Source organism: Prenolepis imparis, unplaced genomic scaffold (assembly GCF_030444845.1).
Source record: "Prenolepis imparis isolate NDT839.2.m4 unplaced genomic scaffold, iyPreImpa1.0 SCAF_15, whole genome shotgun sequence".
Taxonomy (NCBI): domain Eukaryota; kingdom Metazoa; phylum Arthropoda; class Insecta; order Hymenoptera; family Formicidae; genus Prenolepis; species Prenolepis imparis.
Window position 1 is genome coordinate 5009669 of NW_028141173.1, and position 21042 is coordinate 5030710.

Sequence of the window (21042 nt, forward strand, 5' to 3'; positions counted from 1 at the left end):
AGCAACGTTGACGAGTTAATTCGCGCTTCGCTGAATTTTTCAGTAGCAAAAGGGACAGAGAGAGGGAAGGAAGCGCAGCGGGACGGATTATTTCAAAGCGGTAGGAAGACGGGTTATCGAGAAAGGTGCACCTCCTCGTACAGTTGCATTTTCCACGATTTATGTTAATGTATATATCGCAGTCGCGACAGCTCCATCCGCATAATTCATGCAAATTCCTCCCCAATTCGTTTCAATAAATATAACCATCCGCATCAGCTGTTATCTGTCATCCCCTCGCATTTTCGACGCAAAAATTAAAAGCTCCGCGATTATCATACGGTGTAAAACACCGAGTTTGCATATTTACATATGCTTCGCAAAATTCCACTAGAGACATTATTCTCGTTGATAACGTGTATTATTATTTTTTTTTTTGCATCATAGATCGACGTGAGACAGAGAGAGAGAGTTACTGCTCGTCATTCACAAAGTAGCTCCGAAAAAGATTTACCCCGACGCGGAAATTCGCGCGAGCGAATCGCCCTACGCACCTGACAACCTCTTCCCTTCCCTCTCCCCATTTTGCCCCCCTCATCGCCAGACGGGCAAGAATGGTGGGGCCCCGAGCGAGTCCCTCATCGCCATCGCTCGAGTCAGTCGCTCGCCGGGCCCAGTCGGTGCTCCACGTCCCTCGTGTATCGTCGAGGATCGCGTTTTCACATCGCGAACGAGAGAAAGGGAGAAAGAGAGAGAGAAAGAGGGACGCTTCGGGTTCCTACGTGTGTGTGTGTACGTATATATGTGTGTCTCTCTCTCTCTTTCTCGTCCAAATTCCAGTGCGCGTCTCCTCTCTCTTCTTCGCGCGCGCGCGCCTCGTCCTTGAAGAGGAAAAACAAAAAACAAGAAAAAAAGGAGCAGAAGATAAAAAAAAGGCGATCGCTCGTGACGGGAGCGATCTAGCTCTTCTCGATCTCTTCGCGCGAAAAGAGGCGATCTCTCTTTAACCCGAATCGGCGCGTCGCTCTTTCGCGCAGCTTTGGTCCTCCGGACACGATATTATACCGGGGCCCAAAACGAGTCGAGACACATTCCGGTGGTGGTAACTGCGGCGTCGACAGCAAGAGCTTCGGGGACCATCTTCGAAGGGGCAGGAAATCGACATTGTCTGCGCGAACAGAAGGTAAAGGTTGTGAAAGAGCAGATTGCGCCGAGCGACAGGTGGTTCTCCATCTCTGCCTCTCTTTCTCTTACTATTTCTCTCTCTTGAAGATCGAGCGATCGATATATATTTCGAAAAAATAAATAATAAAGAAAGAGGAAAATTAAATTTTTTTTTTGAGAATTATCTTATCACATTTCTGGAATTTCTGGAATTTCTGAGATCACGTGGGAGATGACGAAAATGTTAGGAGTAAACGAAGCAAAGGTGGATTTCCGATTTCAGATCGATACGTAATCGATAGATAGCCTAAACAAAGCAACAATGTGGTGTATCGAATTTTGTCAAAGTGTACGCAGACTAAATTTCGTGGACTGAAGTTCGATCGGATTCCATCGAGATCGGTTTTCCATCGCGCGAACACGATTCTCTGTTTATTCGCGACGCGATCGAAACGCGAGACTGATTGATACGGGAATATATAAATTCCGACGAATCGGAATTTGTGTTCGTCGAAATTACGTCGGGTTTTTCGGTAACCGAGCATTCGAAAAAAAAATTGCGAGTACTATATACAATATCGATCTGCGTCTGTTTTGAATATGCGGCGTACAACATCGTTCTTCAATGAACAATTTCTATAGACTAAACTCGATAGAGACAGAAAGAGAGAGAAACGTACGTGTTTCTTCTCCGCGCTTAATCGACCTCAATTGGCAAAGCAGCCGGCTTAGGCTAGAAAAGATTGAAGCTGGTCGTTCCAAGCCAGCCAACATCGCTCTCGCGCAAGTTTCTAATGAGTAATCCCTCTTTCGTTCTCCACAAATTTCTGTTTCCTTTGTAATGAAGTGCAGTTCGAGGTACAAACTCTCGCGTCAAATGCATTGTTTCAAGTACATTTGCCGACTTGTGTTTAATCAACGGGAAAACATTACGATTTCTCTGCATTTTTCCTTATAATTGTGTATATTAAAAAGTACACATCTTTTACGCACATATTTTTTAAGAAAATATTTCTATCGTGTTTTTCTTACACAATGTTAGAATATATATTTTTCTACTTGTCTATATATTATTAGTTTTAATGATATCAATTATTTTTCAATACATGCTATTTAATTCGATATAATAAAAATTATTAGGTTATAATTTTACACAGAGAGAATTTTCTTTTAGAATTTACTCTGAAAATCATGGTAATCCTGGGACAATATGGTATGGAAAGAATTTTACGAGAATTTCCCTAGATTAATATCTATCATAATAAAATATAAAATGTTTGATTAATTTTACTAAAAGTACAGTAAAATTTACTTAAAGTATGGTAAAATTAATCAAATATATTTTTAAAATTCTTTCCATACCATATTGTCCCATGATTACCATTATTTTCAAGATAAATTCTAAGAGAAAATTCTCTCTGTGTAGAATTTTATGAAACTATTTATTAACATCGTGTGAAAATATTTATTTTTCTCTGCAAACAAAAAAAACTTTGTATGGAATTTTCTCGAAATGGAAATCCTTGAAAAAGGTCGGTTTGACCTAGACCTAGTGGGATGCAGAACAGGTCAGATTCTGCATGCCTTTGTTTTGGGAAGGGAAAATGGACAGTCCCTATAAAACGGTAGGCATCTAGACTTCAACTATGATGTAGAAAAAACGGTTTCAATGGTTTCCTGACCCTTTTCAAAATCGACTACCTGAACGAAAACGGCTCGTGCCCATATTTCATATAGGAAAAAAAAAAACCGTGCTGTGACATCGCACGAGTAGACATGTCCATATATAGATAGAAAGAAATACTTTAAATATAATAATAATACGCGCAAAATAGATATGAAAAACCGACACTGAAACACAAATTAAAAACATGAACTTTTTAATAATATTGAAAAATAAAAAATAATATATCAAGAAATTCTCTAAAAAATATACATATATATCACGAGATAGAATTTTAATTTTTCATCGTTAGAAAATTAATTATATCGCGTGGATAAATTTTTTCACGCCATCATAGGCTACAGTAGTATAAGTCAACATTTACCAATCATCTTTCGTGTCTCTATGCAATATTTCGTATCTCTAGTTCCATGTTTCATCACGTGTCGAGAGATGTGTCACGCTTTACATGAATCGTGAGAGGTACATCCGAGATTTTTCATTTTTTTATTTTTTTTTCGATAACTCGAACGGTTCTGGTGCAGCAGATACGAGCATTTTCCGGGCGACGATAAGACTGATAAAAGACCGAGGGAACCTTGGAAACATACAAAGGGTCCAGATACAGCGTGCAGCATTATCTCGCTGCCTCCGCATATTTTTATTTCTTTTTTTATGTGGAGGACGACGTTAGAATACCATCCGCCTAACTACGCGTTAGATGCAACCGTGTAAATACCATAAAAGAGTGGGCGTTCTACGGAGAACGGAATAGTATCTTTAGAGAGTCTCTCGGGAAACCGGTATCACACATTACGAGGGGTTCAACTTTTCGCGCGATACACTGCAATCGTTACATAACGATGTAATACGAAAATGATCACGAGTAATAATAAAATAATAGAGCGAAATCCCTCCCTTCAATTGAGATTTGGATAATTATATTGGTGCGTGACGTTTTAATGAATAGCTGTTTAACTTCCTTCAAGCTGCTCCTGACAGCGCGTCGAATAATTAATGCGGAATTAATGTTATGTAATATTATCTATATAATATGAGCAAGAGGATGAAAATTCAATTGCCAGAACGCTAAACGATGTTGGTACAACTGGTCGTGAGAAAACAATGGTCTTGCCGATCTTTCAACACTTGCACACACTTGAGAAACCGCTTCTATCGTCGATTTCTCGACATCTGCGGTCTAAAGATTACCTCTACGATCGATTTCTCAACAGCCGTCACTTTCAAGGCCCTTGAAAGAACGTAATTATTAAGAATGAACCATTCTTTTTCTGCGTCGCGAATCAAGATGAATATATTGTCTCGCGACTTCCTCTATTGGCTTTAGTAATAATTCGTCGGTAATTAATTGGTAAAATTATTTTCATAACAATACGTATAAAGATACATAAAAATTAATTTATAATATAAGAAAAATGATAAGAGGAGATAAAATAAATTATATTAGCTGTTAAAATTATGATATTTAATCTATTAAAATATTGCATGACGCTATAATTGTTCCACTAAGCAGTCTTGACAAATAATATCTATTTGTCATATATATACGATATAAATTATAAACACGAGATAACGTTTTAACGACTGTCAACACCGTCGTACTCGTCTCATCATCATTATTATATCGCTGTCATCTACTTCCCACGATCTCGCGATGTACGAGGAGGACTATTAACATCCTCCTTCTTGAGATATCATCTTCATTCATTTTTCCTATTTTTTTGCTCGCGCATTGACGTATACATGTGTGTCTATCGAGCGTGTTGTAAAAGCGTGTATCGCTTATATTATACGAACACTAGTGTGATAACATCTACCGATGTAGATATTATTCGCATCCAGCAGCTTCTCGAGAGCGTGTTGCATTATGCGCTATCTGTACAAAGTGCATCACACGGGAAGCACACGCTTATCTTTTCATTAAAAATTAATTTAAAAATTAATTTTGATAAGAAAACAATAATTTTTAAACTAAAATGAAAAAAAGATAATTTTAATAAGAAAAAAAAAAAAATATTCGTGTTGCGTGATTACAATTGAATCCGCTGATGAAATGAAACGGCGAGTTTAGAAATTATTTAACAGAAAGGAAATATTTCCGTGATATTTTACCGGCGCCATGTATCATAATGAAAGATCGGAATCGTGCGATCTGTCGCGTATCCGTCACGCAACGTAACCAGGAGAGGAACAATTCGGCTACGCAATAATTAACATGATTCCTACGGCCTCGTTCTCCATTCGTCGTAGCGGCAATTATCGCGACGCAACGCCGTAATCTTCCCTATACGCTGAGAATTTTCTCTTAGAATTTACCCTGAAAATCATGGTAATCATGGGACAACATGGTATATGGAAAGAATTTTATGAGAATTTCTCTGATTAATATTTATCACAATAAAATATAAAACATGTTTGATTGATTTTACTAAACTGCATAGCAAAATTAATCAAACATATTTTATATTTTATTGTGATAAATATTAATCAGAGAAATTCTCATAAAATTCTTTCCATACTAGATTGTCCTACGAATGCCATGATTTTCAGGATAAATTCTAAGAGAAAATTCTCTCTGTATAGTTACGTGATTCCGCGCAGCACCGCGAAAAATCCGCGGGGACCTTTAAGAGGAAAACTTCGTTCTCCTCCCGTGAGCGAAACGGAAAATATATAATATTTCGCGAGTTATCGCCTTTCACCCGACGCGTGTTCGCGAGACGAAGCGAATAAAGTACCCTTCACTCACATTGCGCGCGCTTTATCCTTCGATAGGATCGCGAATCGCGACTGTATACCGCGATTTTAATAAGCGATCATTATTAAGCGCGGATTCGAAAATTGGTAAGAAAAATGCGCGATATTGATATATATCGTCGGATAACTTTGAGCGATCTTATGATCTTCCGGCGAACTTTGATCTGTCAGAGAAGTATCCGGTCCAGAAAAAATTAATTAATTAATTAATAATCATAAAATAGAATTTAATAGATCGCATTTGTGGAAACGGAGCAAAATCTTACATTAAACTTAAATAAACAACACTTTCAGTCAGATCGTCTCGAGAAGGAAGATCATTGAGAATTTTATTCGAAACCATTGGTCATATCAATGCTGCATTCACCGGAAGACTTCAAAGCCGATAAAATAAGCGTGCTACGGAATACGCACATAAGACATAACTGTAAATCTCCTTCCCGGTCTCGAGCGACTCGTCCTTTCGAACCAACGAAAGAAAAGTTGTTTGCGCGCACGTCACGCGTGTCTTTCATGCACGATACAGGAGCAGAAGCAGGAAAACACTCATTTAATTCGACGTGTTCGATCCGTCGCGGTCCGATAATTGAACCGCTGCACGCAAAAACGCAAGCGCCATGCAATTCCGAATTTTTTTTGGATAATTAAATTTAACAGGAGACTTTGACATAATAATTTATAAAATCGATCATGCCGCGTTTTTTTTTTCTTTTTTTTCTATATATAATCGATTTTAATGTCAAATTAGATATGACTGTCTTCAAATTATAAATTCTCGCTGAAAGATAATATAGTTTTATTTCTTAATTTTTTTAATGTCCTTGACAAAGATGAATATATATATTTAATTTTTAATATTTCTTTTTAATTTATTTAATTTTTATTTAATTTTTAACATTTATTATTTCTTTTCACGATTTATATATCAAAAGATAAATTGTCTTTACTTAGTATAATATTCGTAGAAAATGTATCATGTTCTATCCGTAATATATCGCAATATGTGGTGCGAGATGATTGCGTTGATTTATGAAAGCGCGCGCTTGCAGAGAGTATTTGACGTGTGTAAAGGAATCATAATCATCGCCGCTCGCGGGTTACTCGGGCGAATTCCTAATAAAACGCGATCTGCAACTTCCATATATCCCGCAAATATACCGTTTCGCTCACACAAGTTAGTTCATGTATATTTCTGCAATGAAATTTTCACAGAGAAAAGCGACACACACGATCTTCCAATTTTCTTCGCGATTAAATATCCTAATAAATAATTTTTCTCACATATTAATCTCGTCTAATCATAAATCCTAATTACTATTAATTTAAAAAATATATATAATTTTTTATTATTGTTGATGACAAGATAAGAAAATATTGTATCTGTCAAAATACTGCACAGAGAGAATTTTCTCTTAGAATTTACCCTGAAAATCATGATAATCGTGGGACAATATGGTATATGGAAAGAATTTTATGAGAATTTCTCTGATTAATATTTATCGCACAATAAAATATAAAATATGTTTGATTAATTTTATTACGCAGTTTAGTAAAATTAATCAAACATATTTTATATTTTATTGTGCGATAAATATTAATCAGAGAAATTCTCATAAAATTCTTTCCATACCCATGTTGTCCCACGATTACCATGATTTTCAGAGTAAATTCTAAGAGAAAATTCTCTCTGTGTGCTATTCGAGTTTTGCAACATGTTTAAGTGTAAATTGACAAAGACACGCCAAGTATCGGACAAGCTTGATTCGACACACCCAGTACTCGCGCGAACAGCTGATATCTTCGCCGCACCTGAATAACCATCAGTAAAAGCGGTGCCCCCGCATGTACAATTACTCGGATAGCGATTATAAAACTTGTATCTTGATCGGCGAATGGCCGTTGATACAATAATTTACGGGTGCATTGCGTTAATTTGCTCCTAGCGTCGAGAGCGAGGGTGTTTATTATTAAGTCGTACATGCGACCTGAAACTATATCGCTCCGCGAAGTATTTGAAAAATATATTAATTCAATATGTATATGTATTTTACTTACACGAGATTATAAATTCTTCGGCAAAATATTTTTGTACTCCTTATATTAATTATTTTGTAAAAGAGATCTGTTTGAAGAGATAGCGAGTGTTTGGAAATATTTTATTCAATGGAAATATTTTGAGGGGATGAAAAATAATTATTTTAATATTTCACGCTCTTTCGCGATAGCTCGTATAAAAGTTTCAGTTGCATTCGGGAAAGAATGTGAGTCATAATGCAGAGAAAAGTTTCCAACTCGCTCGTGTTCTGAGAAGCCTTTCTTGAATCACGCTTTCTCAGCGAAATATTATTCAATGTAAACTCGAAGCTTCGTAAGAGACGTCATTTTCATATTCTATTGCAATAGTGTAATATGTATGAAAAATGTACGCTGTTACAAATATCTCGAAAAATTCATCGTAATTATATTTTATAATTAATTTATAGATCTTAATATCTCATCATTATGTACATATCATATTTTTACGACAATCATGCAATTCAATATCATTAACGAGACATTTAAAATTAAGGCAATGATAGCAGTAAATGTGTATCATTACGTTGTGTATTGCGTAATGCGAAATTCATCAAATTAATATCATTAAACTATAATATTTAGAATTGATTTACGTCGCGCATTCGAATCTGCTCTCTCTCATCGTGTGGAATAAACCTATCCATTTCCGATGGCGAATGATTCCTGTATTGGCAATAACGTTCGGAATACATAAATCACGGTCCGTTTAAACAACACGTTGGACGTTCTCTTTCTCTCTCTCTCTCTCTGTATTAACTCTCCTATTAATCCGTACATACGTAAATCTCGTTATGGCCACAGTCGCCGAGCCTCGACCTACAAATCGCTCCAGTTCCTATATCATACAGCGAGCTCGTAAATCTAACTCGTATTACCTGTTAACCGCTCTGAATCGACAGAATTCCGGCGATATCCCATCTCCAGTAAGCCGTAAAGTCGCGACTTTTTTTTCGATTTTTTCGGAATCTATCGATATTCGATTACTGACTCATTATACATTCGTCTGTCGCCATTAAGTGCTCCTAAATACGTTTAACATCGTAAAGTCTGCGTTACGAGTCTTATGTCTCATTAATTTTATAATATTGGACGCGCGAAGAGGTAAATAATTTCCTATCTCTTCCAAATTAATAAATTTTTAAACTTTCGGAATATAATTAGAGAAAACAATCAGCAATTATGAAATAAAAGAAACAAGATTCCTCTCTTCTTTCATAATTGATATTTGACATTTCAGAAATTGTATTAATCATATATTAAGCGTGTGTTTAAGTAACGTATTGAACATTAGTATTTTTTTGCGAGATGAAAAGTAACATCTCTTTAGGGATGGCTAAGAGTTTCTATATTTTTTTTTTTTTTTTTTTTTTTTTTAATATGCTATTTACACCTGTCAGTTCCATCTAGTCGAAACGCGGACAGAACCCAGACTCCCGATATCCCGGATCCGTCGCGGACAAAGAGCATCCGTCTAGTTCTCCATTTTTCTCGATCATGTATCAGCGACTCCTCGAGTCTTTATCGGAGCCGGGCTAGCAGCCCCGGCGATCCCAAACCTGTTTTCTGCATCCGTAACCCGATATGGACAATTCGTACGAGATCGAGAGCCGGCGAAGATCGTGAGAAGAAAACCGTCTTCGCGAACCACCGTTTTGCCGAGATTTTTTCGCGGAGTTCTGTTTTTTATTATATATTTATTTCCAAGTAAAAGGACGCCCTTATTTAATGCGGTTCCACATCGGTCAGTTAAATCACTTATATGGACGACATAAATTGTATTATAATATTGTAACATAAAAAAAATCATAATCCTCCTCTTTCTTAGATATTGCATTTTGACACTTTGCCGTTTTTTCTTTAAATACTTAATAATAATTTTTTTAATTTGAGTAATAATAATCAAAATTATCGTCGCGAATAGAAGCGAGGCGACGACGACAGAATTTATTGTTGCCGCGATCAATGGGACATAAACCTTCTTTTACCTTGGTACATATGATTGTGTAACGCCGTAAAATCGTGCTCCAACTAGCGAGAGACTCGTAAACGAAATGGTTTTATGGCTGGTACACTTAAGGCTCCTGGGTGCTCACCGCGGCCATATTGGATTGTGACGTCAGAGGCGAGAAAGCACACGCTGAAAATTCTTAGATGCCATTTTTTAATGAAAAGATATTTCGATTAAACAGCACTTCAGATGGCTTTAGCACACTCTTAAAAACCCCCGAAAACTATCCTTTTCCCTTTATAATCAATCAACATCTGTAAAATGATCGAGATATCAGACTTCGACATGCGGAATGACTGCGCATGTGCAAAGACCAGACGGATTGAGCTTCATAATATTACATTTTATAGCTGTTGATTGATTATAAAGGGGAAAGGATAGTTTTCAGGGTTTTTTAAGAGTGTGCTAAAGCCATCTGAAGTGCTGTTTTATCGAAATATTTTTTTATTTCGAAATGGCATCTAAGAAATTTTAGCGTGTGTTTTCTCGCCTCTGACGTCACGATTTCGACATGGTCGGAAAGGAGCCAGGAGCCTTAAACAGTGACATGTATTTCTCATAATTCTCATAATTTGATAAGGTAAAAAAGTGGAGTGTATAATAGTAAAAAAATGGGAGCAAAGATGTTTGATAATCTAAATTTTTCTAAAAAAAAAAAAAAAAAAAAAAAAAAAAAAAACGCGAGAAGATGACGAAATATGTATGTATAAAGAAATTATACAATTGCTAATAATTGCTAATTATTTTTTCAAGTCAAAATATGGCAGGCAAAGTGGTTCGTTGGAATTGCATAATTTCGAGAAATATCGGCCAATATCGTTTCGAATTGAAATGTCGCGTATTCGAGAAATGCGAGATTAATCAAGACGAGAGCTCATGTACGAAAGGGTATCGGCCTCTCGTCGCCGTCTTCGTCGTCGTCGCCGTCATCGTTCACTCACTGTAAGTCGCATCCCACTCTTGTTCAGCCGAGAAACCAGCAGCCAACTGGTTTAACTTGCTCGGTTCCTCCGCCACACGAAGGAATGACGAAGGCACTCGAATTTTTGAATATCTTTAAAGAAATATCGTGTTCGCGAAAAACGTTATTTCATTCTTTTTTCTTCATTTTTTTTTTTACAACTCTCATCTGAATATTGCAAGGTGTGACTTGTAAGTTATTTAAAGAACTTATATCAGAGGTCTTTATCACTAGAGGTGATTATAGGATAATTGCGTTGTACTGATTTCGGAGAATTCTTTTTGTTTTACATATTGCAACATAGTATTACGGGAAGGAAAACGTGTGCATACATTTGTGGGTTCTCTCATTTATATATAATATTTATATTTCTTAATTTTATGTAATTGCTGTCTGTATGTAATATTGTCCCGAGATATGAAATTCAAATTCAAATTTGTTACACAAAGAGAAAAATGACATATTTGTAAATCCGGAATTTTTGCGAGCAGTTAACTATTCATAAAAACTTCACACGTTTCACGTAAACGTGTATATACGAAATTAGCACCTTTTGTGGGCAAAAAATAACACGATGTAATACAGAAATCCTTTGTGAGACGTGAACGAACGGTCTCGCCGACAAAAGATTTCCCGAAAGTAAAAAAATTAAGAGATATTCTCAGTTAAAATAAAACCTTCACAAATTCTGAAAATTATCTAAAAACTTTACTGCTGTTAAAAAAAATAATTTTATTTTTAATTAAAGTATTGTGTCTATATTATTACTCTTTTTTTGTCTGTCATACCAGTAATCACTAGTAATCAAACACCCTACATTACAATACGACACATGCGATTCTCGTCCTTGTGCAAATCGACCTCTCGTACATCGGCACGCGTGTCCCTCCGCGTGTCTTCAATTAATTAACTAATAAAATTCTGTCGACACACGGTCAACCGGAATACAGGCTATAATTCGCCCTTGAATTTTGTATCAAGTTGGGAAGAATATTCTATCGCCGAAAAAAAGACGTTTCTCTTGTGAAGAGAAACAAATATTGCGACGCAAATAGCGAGATTTCATCCTTAATTATTTAAACTCCCGTGTATGCAAAAATATGCCTGGAATAATTATTCTAAAAAGCTCTATAAAATTTTATAATTATAGAGTATTTATCTTATTGTGTCATTGTTGAATAATTGTCTCGTTTGTAATTATTTTCGCGATCTCGGTGTTTAATTAACTATATTTAACCGGATAGGTTTGTTATACTTTTTATCTTCCTTTGTGAGATAATAATAATTATGTCACACGTTTTAACGCGAATAATAATACTTTCTGTAGCCGCAAAATGACGAATAAATTCTCTAGATGCGCGCAAATACACTAAAAGCCCCAGGCATCTACGCGTTTAATTATTATCACGTGCGATTACATCGAAAAGCACGAGGATACATAAAGCCACAAAGCCACAATATCTTGAGAATGAAACTGTCACTTCCGCGCGCTTTAATCTCGTTTCTCTAAAGAAACGATAAAAATAATGATGTTTAAATTCTCCTTTATTTAAAAGTTTCAGTTTAGTTTAAGTGGGGAAATATAATTGACAGGTATTTATCTGTCAATTATATTAATCTTACAAGCCATGTTATACAGATAATACCGTATAAATATAACTCGACGACTTTTGGCAAATTGGAAGATAAAATAATAGTAGTGCGAAATTTAGTCAAATTAAATGATTAAATTTAGTAAAAAAAAATGATTTTTGATTTGAAAAATGAGGTTCCTATTAACGTTGTATAACTTCCGTAAAATCCCCGCGTTCAGGTTCCTCGGTGCACGTGTCGGAAACTCGACGACAACGAAAATGGGAGCATTCCGGTCGCGTCGGGCTTTGTTTCCCGGCGAGAATAATCTACGAGTCGAGGTGTGCGCGGCCTTTATGAACGGGGCTCTCTTTCTTCTTCTCTTTCTCTCTATATATCGATCTTCTCGTACACATCTGCCATTTCCGGCGACGCGCGATGTCGGGTATATCGGGGGGAAAAAGGGCCGGGTGCCCTTCTCTCGCCGAGGGTGCCTATGAATTTCCGAAAGGGAGAAAAGGTCCTGCGAATTGCCATCCCGTGACGATTCTGCTGAATAAAAGCGAAACGCTTTCGCTTCTGTTCGACGAAGATAAAAATGAGCATGTTGGAACGAAACGAGTGATATCTTTTCTCTTATTCGAAGTGGTTAGCTTAAAAAAAATTAAGATTGCTGATTTTTAAATCTCTCTCTTTCTCTTAAATTCTTATCTCAAAAATTCAGAATTTTATAGCACAGTATTTTAAAAATATTTAAAGATCGCTGACTTTTAAATCTCTCTCTTCCCTTCTCTTAAATTTTTATCTTAAAAATTCGAAATTTTTCAGCACAATATTTTGAACAAAAATATTTAATAAAAAATCCTGGAATTACACACAGAGTCTAGTAATGTTGTAAATTATATTAATTTTAAACGACGGTTCTCTCTCTTATTATGTCGCTATATTAAATATACCACCATTTATATACTCAAAGTTGATCACTTTTCTTTTTAGCTCTCGCGAAATTCAATTAATTTCGCAAACAACGCAATCAAAGATAAGATTGATGATCTGTAAGAATGTAATCCTGTTTACTACTGGAGTCTGTGGCTGAATTACTCACGAGCTAATCTAGATACGACACTTATTTAAGTATAATCTCCAAGAGAGAATCGGTTTCTTTCTTTCTCTCCCTTTCCCAGGCAATACGTTCATGTGAGCCATTATATAAATTATTGACTTGTACGACAAGAATGCTAATACTTCACTTCGTTATTGTTTGACTTAATAAAGCTGGGCTCCTAATCGCGATCGATCATTACGTTACTCTGATGGTTCGTCAACTAAAGACAATCTGTTAATCTTTTGGTAAACTACTTAACTGTCGTCTGTCCCTATAAGAGAGATAGTCGTACGTGATAAAAATCTGAGTAGAAAAAAACGGATTAAACGAGGCACAGAAACCGGTCAGGTTTTACTACTAGAATTTATCGTATAGTGACTGTCGTGACTTGAATACAAAATTCTATTTAGATAAAAACCTACTTAAATGACTGGCCACTAATGAGAATCTAGATAATTTTATGTTTTAATAGCCGGCGTTGTAAAAAAAATATATTCTGAGAAAAAAATATGTAAAGACAAGTCCAACGAATATATATATCAGTAAACGATAATTATAGTTTATGTTTAGTCAAGAGTCGGAATATTATATATTCTCTAGACAATCATCGTTTCAAGCATAGTAATATGAAAAAGAAATAACGTATATCTCTTCTTCTTCTTGCAGATTAAACGAAAATGGCGGTGTTCGGTTTAGTCTCGGCGGTCGCCGGCTTCGTCAAGGTACGATATCTGATCGACAAGGCCATCATCGACAACATGATCTTCAGGCTGCATTACAGAACCACGGCAGCCATGTTATTTGTCTGTTGCGTCATCGTCTCAGCCAATAACTTGATAGGTAAATATATTCATTTAATATGCATTTAATTTGCATTCTCTCTCGAAGAATTCTCCGAAGAGAGGTCCCTGAAAACTCTCTACGAAAATACGATTGAGAAAATCTCTTGCGTCGCGATCGCCATCGACAAGTAGAGTCTGAGAAGGACAAAGTGAATACGTTTGTAATATCGTATACTACTTTAAAAGAGCAGTTAAAATACTTGAAAATAAGAGAGAGAGAGAAGCGTTCTAAAGTGCAGAGAACGCGTTTAAAAATAGACTACGCGAGGGCAGGAATCATTTAATCTATCGTGCTGAATATTATCGGGTTAAGGATCAATTGCACGTCGCAATTGCAGAAAGTCGGTGCAGAGATCGCAATCGGTTTCGATCAGAGAGAGAGAGAGGAACTTCGAACAGAAGCGAGACGACAATCTGGAGTACATTTCTGTATATGATTACGAGATCTGTCAAACAGCTGATCCCTATGACATTTTAGCGCCTTTTTATCGCCGCGCGATATACGATAGGTAATAATAATAGCGCGGCTGATTAGAAAAAGACGTGTTTGCGCCTAGTAATCATAACATGCCATTAGATATATGAGCTCGTTTCTCGATTACAATTGCACGATATGATTAATGAGTGGATCTTGGATCGCGTAGGGCGAAACGGTAATTATGTAATAAATGATCGTATGCGACAGTAGAAGAGCCGTATGCGTTTACGTTTTTCATTGAAATCGTTATTGAATCGAGTTTACCTTGCGTTATACGTATCTCTGGTCTCTCACGTCAATGAAAAAATTATTCGTTAATTATACAACACTAGATAGGAACTAATTAAAAATAATTGAATAGAATATATCACAGAAAGTACAGAGAGAATTTTCTCTTAGTATTTGAAAATTATGCTAATCGTGGGACAATAATGATATGGAAAGAATTTTGAGAATTTCTCTGATTAATATTTATCACAATAAAAAATAACAATATCTATCACAATAAAATATAAAATATGTTTGATTAATTTTACTAAAAGTATAGTAAAATTTACTAAAAGTATATGGTAAAATTAATCAAACATATTTTTAAAATTCTTTCCATACCATATTGTCCTACGATTACCAGGATTTTCAGGATAAATTCTAAGAGAAAATTCTCTCTGTGTAATAGTGTTTTCGTAAAATTAAATGCCTAATTTTACTTAAAAGTTCTTAAAAAATTAGGGACATGACGAAAGAAAGAAAATTTTGAGAATGTTTAAAAAAATTAGACGTGTTTAATTTTTTAGGATAATTTTCGAGTGATCAAAGATATATTCGAATGACTAATCAATTATGGCTTCAGCATAATGTATCCTCTTTGTTCATCGCGCTACTGGATCGTTGCATAACTTAATTGCCCATAATGTGAAACATCTGGTATACATATGAACCGCGCACATGTGATTCGGTTTCATCTCGAGAGAAAAACCTTAGAGAACGTAAACGCTAGATCTATTCGTTTTAATAACGTTTTCATTTTTCTTTTAATAAACACATATAAGTTATCTTCTCCCAAGTTTCTTTATCATTTGAATCCTTTCTTAATGAATTATATTTTTTTATCGCTTTAGACGTGAGTGAATTGAAAAGAACAGAAATGTGGAAAGTAAATACCGCTAATTAAGAAACACACGTACTGTGTGTAAATTGTACAAATGTAACACATAGAACGTGATCGCAAATTTAATGCTCGCGTCAACATCGGAAGGAACATCTTCATTACGCTTCAGGAACGCTTCATCAGGAACGCTAAATGAGAACGATACTCGATTCTCGGAGTTTCGAGTGTCTAGAACGACAGCGCAGCATCCACTCGTTCGCGACGTGACGTGACACGTGAAAAGTTATCTTCGTCGTGATAACACCTTCTCCGACATTCGTTAATGGTACGGGATTAACACACACGTACATACGCGGTAATTCCGTGGAATTACTCCGGTAACAACATTCGCGCAAGAAAGGTTGAACGATAGGAAGATATATATACGAGATATACTTGAAAATCACCGCCTATCTTTTCTAACTATCGAAATAAGTCGCAATTAAAATCAGTTCCTTATCCGTCATTAAAATAATCAATTTCGAATAACGGAAAAAAATATTAGATAAATATTTTAGGTATCCTTATATCATACTTGAAATTTAATTGCCTAAATTTTAGCTAATTGGTAATTAATATTTTTAATCTATAGCTTACTAAAGAATTCCCCGTTAAATTATAGTTAAAAATATTAGTTATTAATTGTATCTATTTTTCGCACGCAGGTGATCCCATCAACTGTATATCGGAAACCGGCGCTGTGTCCGGTCACGTGATCAATACTTATTGCTGGATCACGTATACTTTCACGCTACCGAGAAACTTTGCGAAACCCGTGTCCACTCATGTGGCCCATCCGGGTCTGGGTATCGATGAAGGCGAGAAGAGGCATCACTCGTACTATCAGTGGGTGCCGTTCATGCTATTCTTCCAAGGCATACTCTTTTACGCGCCGCACTGGATGTGGAAACAGTGGGAGGAGGGAAAGATCAGGATAATATCCGAGGGCGCGAGGGGTGCCATGGTCGAGAGCAAACCGGAACGACAAGCCAAGATCGAAAGATTGGTCCAGTATCTCGTCGAGACCATGCATTTGCACAACAGCTACGCTGCCGGTTATTTCTTCTGCGAGGCCCTCAACTTTGTCAATACCGTAAGCGTATCCCAAAAAGGGTTCTCCAATAGGGACTATTAGGCTTTTTGAAAGATATCGTAGGGTAAATTAAACTTCTTGAATATATAGACGTCTAAATTTCCAATTTGATTACTATAGAACGATATTTTATATTATTCTAATCGCATAGATGAATAGAAAATTGCGTCAAACTCTTTGTACGAAATTAATATCGTTTCCTTTTGTGTTTCAGGTCGGTAATATATTCTTCGTGGACCTCTTCCTGGGCGGCGCTTTCCTTACGTACGGCACGGAGGTGCTCAAGTTCAGCAACATGAATCAGGAGCAACGTACCGACCCGATGATCGAGGTGTTCCCGCGCGTGACCAAGTGTACCTTCCACAAATTCGGTGCTTCCGGAACGATACAAAAGTTGGACGCGCTCTGCATATTGGCGCTCAATATCCTCAATGAGAAGATCTACATCTTCCTGTGGTTCTGGTTTATCATCATGGCGGTCCTATCCGGCTGCGCTATGCTGTACAGCATGGCCATAGTGTTGATGCCCAGCTGTCGCGAGGCGATCATCAAGAAACGCTTCAAGTTCGGCTCCTCGGCTACGGTTAACGCGCTCATCCGAAAGACTCAGGTAGGACATTTTTCGATTGTCAATAATAATACGGAAGATTGATTATAATCGTTACAGATCATGTAATTTCAAAAGTTTCGCTTCAACGAGCGATTATATATGCAGTGACCCATTTAGGAATTTAATAGAAACTCGCGAATAAAAGTTGAGGTAATATAACTGCCGGCTATTTGCAGAATTAAATTTCAGTGAATAATGTATTACGAAAGATGAAAGTGCCTTCTCCTAAAATTCCTAGATATCCTAAAATTTAAAAAAAAAATGAAATTTTCAGGTCGGCGACTTTCTGATGCTTCATCTGCTAGGCCAAAACATGAATCTCATGATGTTCAACGAGATGCTGCAGGAACTGTGTCGCCGTTTGCAGTTTGGCAGCAGCAGCGGCGCGTCGCCGACGTCGATGCCGTCGGCGCCCAGCACCCTGGAGATGTCACCCATGTATCCGGAGATTGAGAAATTCGGCAAGGACACCCAGATCTAAATAACGCGAGAGGAGACCCCGGAGTCGACTCGACTTTTCTCTACCGCGCCTCCCCACTTCTACTTCTGTTCGTATTGTGATAATACCGAGGGCGGAATACCTGCGTGTTGTCCGCCGTTGTCTCGGTGCCAATAAAGAGATAGGTTCGTGCCGCGTCGTCGGGAATATGTATCTTTGTCGTAAAACGCGTAAACGGACGCTCTTCTCCTCGACGTCTCCTTCTGCCGAGACTTTGTTGTCCGACGCGACCTTCATCGACTACCACGTGACGCTCGTAAACTCGTGTTAAAGTGCCTTTGGTCCTTGTCTTCCGTCGACGAGAATTTTGCTCATTATCACGCGCTCGTAAAGTGCGAGTCGGTTCTTGACGTTTATACCTAATGACGAATCTTCCAATTTATATTGAGGATTACTAGAAGAAACGCGCATTCTGATCCTCTCTTCTTCTTCTCTATTTAATTATATTTCTCCTCTGTTTTCTCAATATCATTGCGCGCGAATTATTTCCTAGAGTTTCATTTATTCAAGTTTTCAGCATCATTCGCGTATAAAATATATAGAGCTCGCCTCGTCGCAGCTTCCTGTCTGTCGACGCTTCTGTTTCAGTGTCATTGTGAGGCTTTCATTCCAACGCTGTTATTTGCTGTATAAACGAGCTTGAAAAACGCGATAAACAACGTGAAGCCAATGCTAACGAGATTCTTGCCTATTCAACGGCTATTACGAGAGATTTTCATTTCACCGCAAAACCGAAGTTAAAACGCATAAAGTCGCGCGAGCGCCAACCACATTTTTTGCTGATTATTCTTTTCTAACGAGATTTACCTCTATATTTTCTCTCGAATAACGCCTTGCAGACCGTAAAAAAAGTATTAAGAACGAACTTTGCACATTGATTGGAGGAATCAGAAGGATTCGTTTAACACCGGCGGCGGCGGCACGAACCGACATTAATTAGATTATCGAATATATAATGTAGACGTTAATGTAGCGCGATGCTCTCGGATCGATAAGACGTTTGCACGTGTGACTGTTTATAATCGTTAAGTTGCAACAGGTGCGAGAGACTTTTTCTTTTCATTGCAGAATCGAATCATTTTAATTATTAATCGTTCATTGCGGATCAGTTTGCCGATGTAGAATAGAATAACTAAGAGAGTTAAACACGGTCACATGTGGAACGAGCGTAGAATTATTATAAACGGTGTTCCTTAACTCCTGTTTCACGCGAATGTAACATTTCTGTTACACATTACTGTAGATCATCGAGGAGAAGAGAAGAGCAAGCTACGTCGAAGCTACGATACACTGCTATACTTTCGTTTGATGCTTGCTTTTACGATACGTAACAAACGCTCCGCCAGATTATAGATCAGAGCTCCGCTTATATAATAGAGCAGCGCGGCAATATATATTTTTTCACGAAATAATAATAGGAGATTGCCTTGTGTTATTCGTCACGTGAAGAGAAATGTGCGCTATCGTTATCGATCTCGACGTATCGCATAGTAATTAAAAAAAAATTCACATTCCACCAACGAAGCCTTCAAACAATTGTATATTGTATGCGTTCTCACATGAACGATTGTGCGAATTTTTTTTTTTTAGAAAATGTTAATTCATTATAATACTAGAGCGAATCTCGCGTATATCGCAAATATAGAACGCCATCGCGCAATTATAAACTGCGTAAGACATCGTAAAAGTACTATCGCGCATTACTTGGCACCATAAAACCAGTACACTGCCTAGTGTGTAATCTAATAGAGACACAATATAATACATCAGTAATAGTCTAGCAGGCGGAAGGAACGTTTGCGCATCATATATGCATCATTCTTTTTTTCTTTTCAATTTTTTCATAAATATTTTTGCGCGACTGGTGCAATGATTGTAGAGTGAATTAAAGTTAGTAGTGTAATTTGATTGGAAAAAAATGAGATGGGGAATGATGCTCGACATTCGTGTGAGCGCGACCACATTCAATATAGAGGATCGTCATTTAATTAAGCAAGTGGATTAAAATAACGGTCGTATATGAATACGACATTAATATTCTTGAAAATGCGTTTTATATAATAATTGAAAAATAATTGCTTATCAAATTAAAGATAAAAAATAAGATCGATTTTTTAAGACACTTGCTACGTGATTTGAGAAATATGTAAAGTAGGAAAGATATAGTTTCTAGAGTAAAAGTAAGTGAATGGGGTTCCTCTATCTATCTAATTACATAACTCACGATATGAAAAGATCTTCATATGTCATTTTCTTAAAGATATAATTAAGTACTTCATTAATTAATTGGGATCGCTTCAATTCGTTCGCGAAAAAGCGTTATCGTCCCCGATATTATAATCGGCGCGTCTATTTCGTACGTAGACTTTAATTATTGCAATTAATTATCACGTACACGGTAATCCTCCTTCCTGTTGGCAAAAGACAATAGAAACTTTCCCTCGACGCTCAGATATATACATCTCTCCTCCCCTTTCCAGCCCCCTTTGCGTTCGCGAAGACAATGTGTAAACTCTGCTGACAATAGCTATGTATGACGACAATAGTGTTAAACGCTACGATCCTTCCCTTTTACGGTATCCGTTAGATTGCCGATAATCGCGCTCCGAGTGATATCTCTTAAGGTAGACATTTAAGATGAACGAGAGAGAGGGAGAGAAAGAGAGAGAGAGTGAGAAAGAGAGAGAACGAGGAATCAATTTATAGATTTAATAGTTGTTCACAAAAAGTGCCTTCTATATATATATATATTGTAGGATACGCGTTTAGCGTATCAGCGTATTCTTTAGGAGGAGCGAGACATTACTCGCGTTTCGATACGAGAGGAAGACTGCCAATATGTGCAACGTCGTTATAGCAATTAAAATACGAGACAAAAAAATGGTAGAAAATAAACGACATTCTTTCCAATTACGATGTCCGTCATTCGATTTTCACACGCGGAATAATAATTCCGAAGCTTTTTTCTTTCCTCAGCCGCGCCTGAAGCTACTCGAAGCTACAAACTTCCCTTCAACCGAATAAATGGACCACTTTGCGCGAGAATTACCTGGCTTAAATTTTCATC

General features: G+C 36.9%; 2 protein-coding genes across 5 annotated transcripts in view; one reads left to right on the forward strand and one right to left on the reverse strand.

The window, feature by feature from the left end:
* Spg (dedicator of cytokinesis spg) overlaps nt 1-21042 on the reverse strand; it is a 55609-nt gene that overhangs the window by 24098 nt on the left and 10469 nt on the right. The gene's annotated exons all lie outside the window — the stretch shown is intronic.
* On the forward strand, nt 628-20886 carry Inx3 (innexin 3). Its single transcript, XM_083055151.1, has 5 exons — nt 628-1162; nt 13973-14146; nt 16439-16866; nt 17081-17476; nt 17751-20886. Exons 2-5 carry the CDS (start codon nt 13984-13986, stop codon nt 17955-17957), a joined length of 1194 nt encoding a protein of 397 aa, XP_082911277.1. The 5' UTR covers nt 628-1162; nt 13973-13983; the 3' UTR covers nt 17958-20886.

What these genes read in the sequence shown, in the direction of transcription:
- Inx3 (XM_083055151.1), top strand. Translation starts at nt 13,984, where the DNA reads ATGGCGGTGTTCGGTTTAGTCTCGGCGGTCGCCGGCTTCGTCAAGGTA. An exon ending in CTCAGCCAATAACTTGATAG is followed by an intron (nt 14,147 to 16,438) that starts GTAAATATATTC and finishes TTTCGCACGCAG; the next exon opens with GTGATCCCATCAACTGTATA. An exon ending in CCCTCAACTTTGTCAATACC is followed by an intron (nt 16,867 to 17,080) that starts GTAAGCGTATCC and finishes TTTGTGTTTCAG; the next exon opens with GTCGGTAATATATTCTTCGT.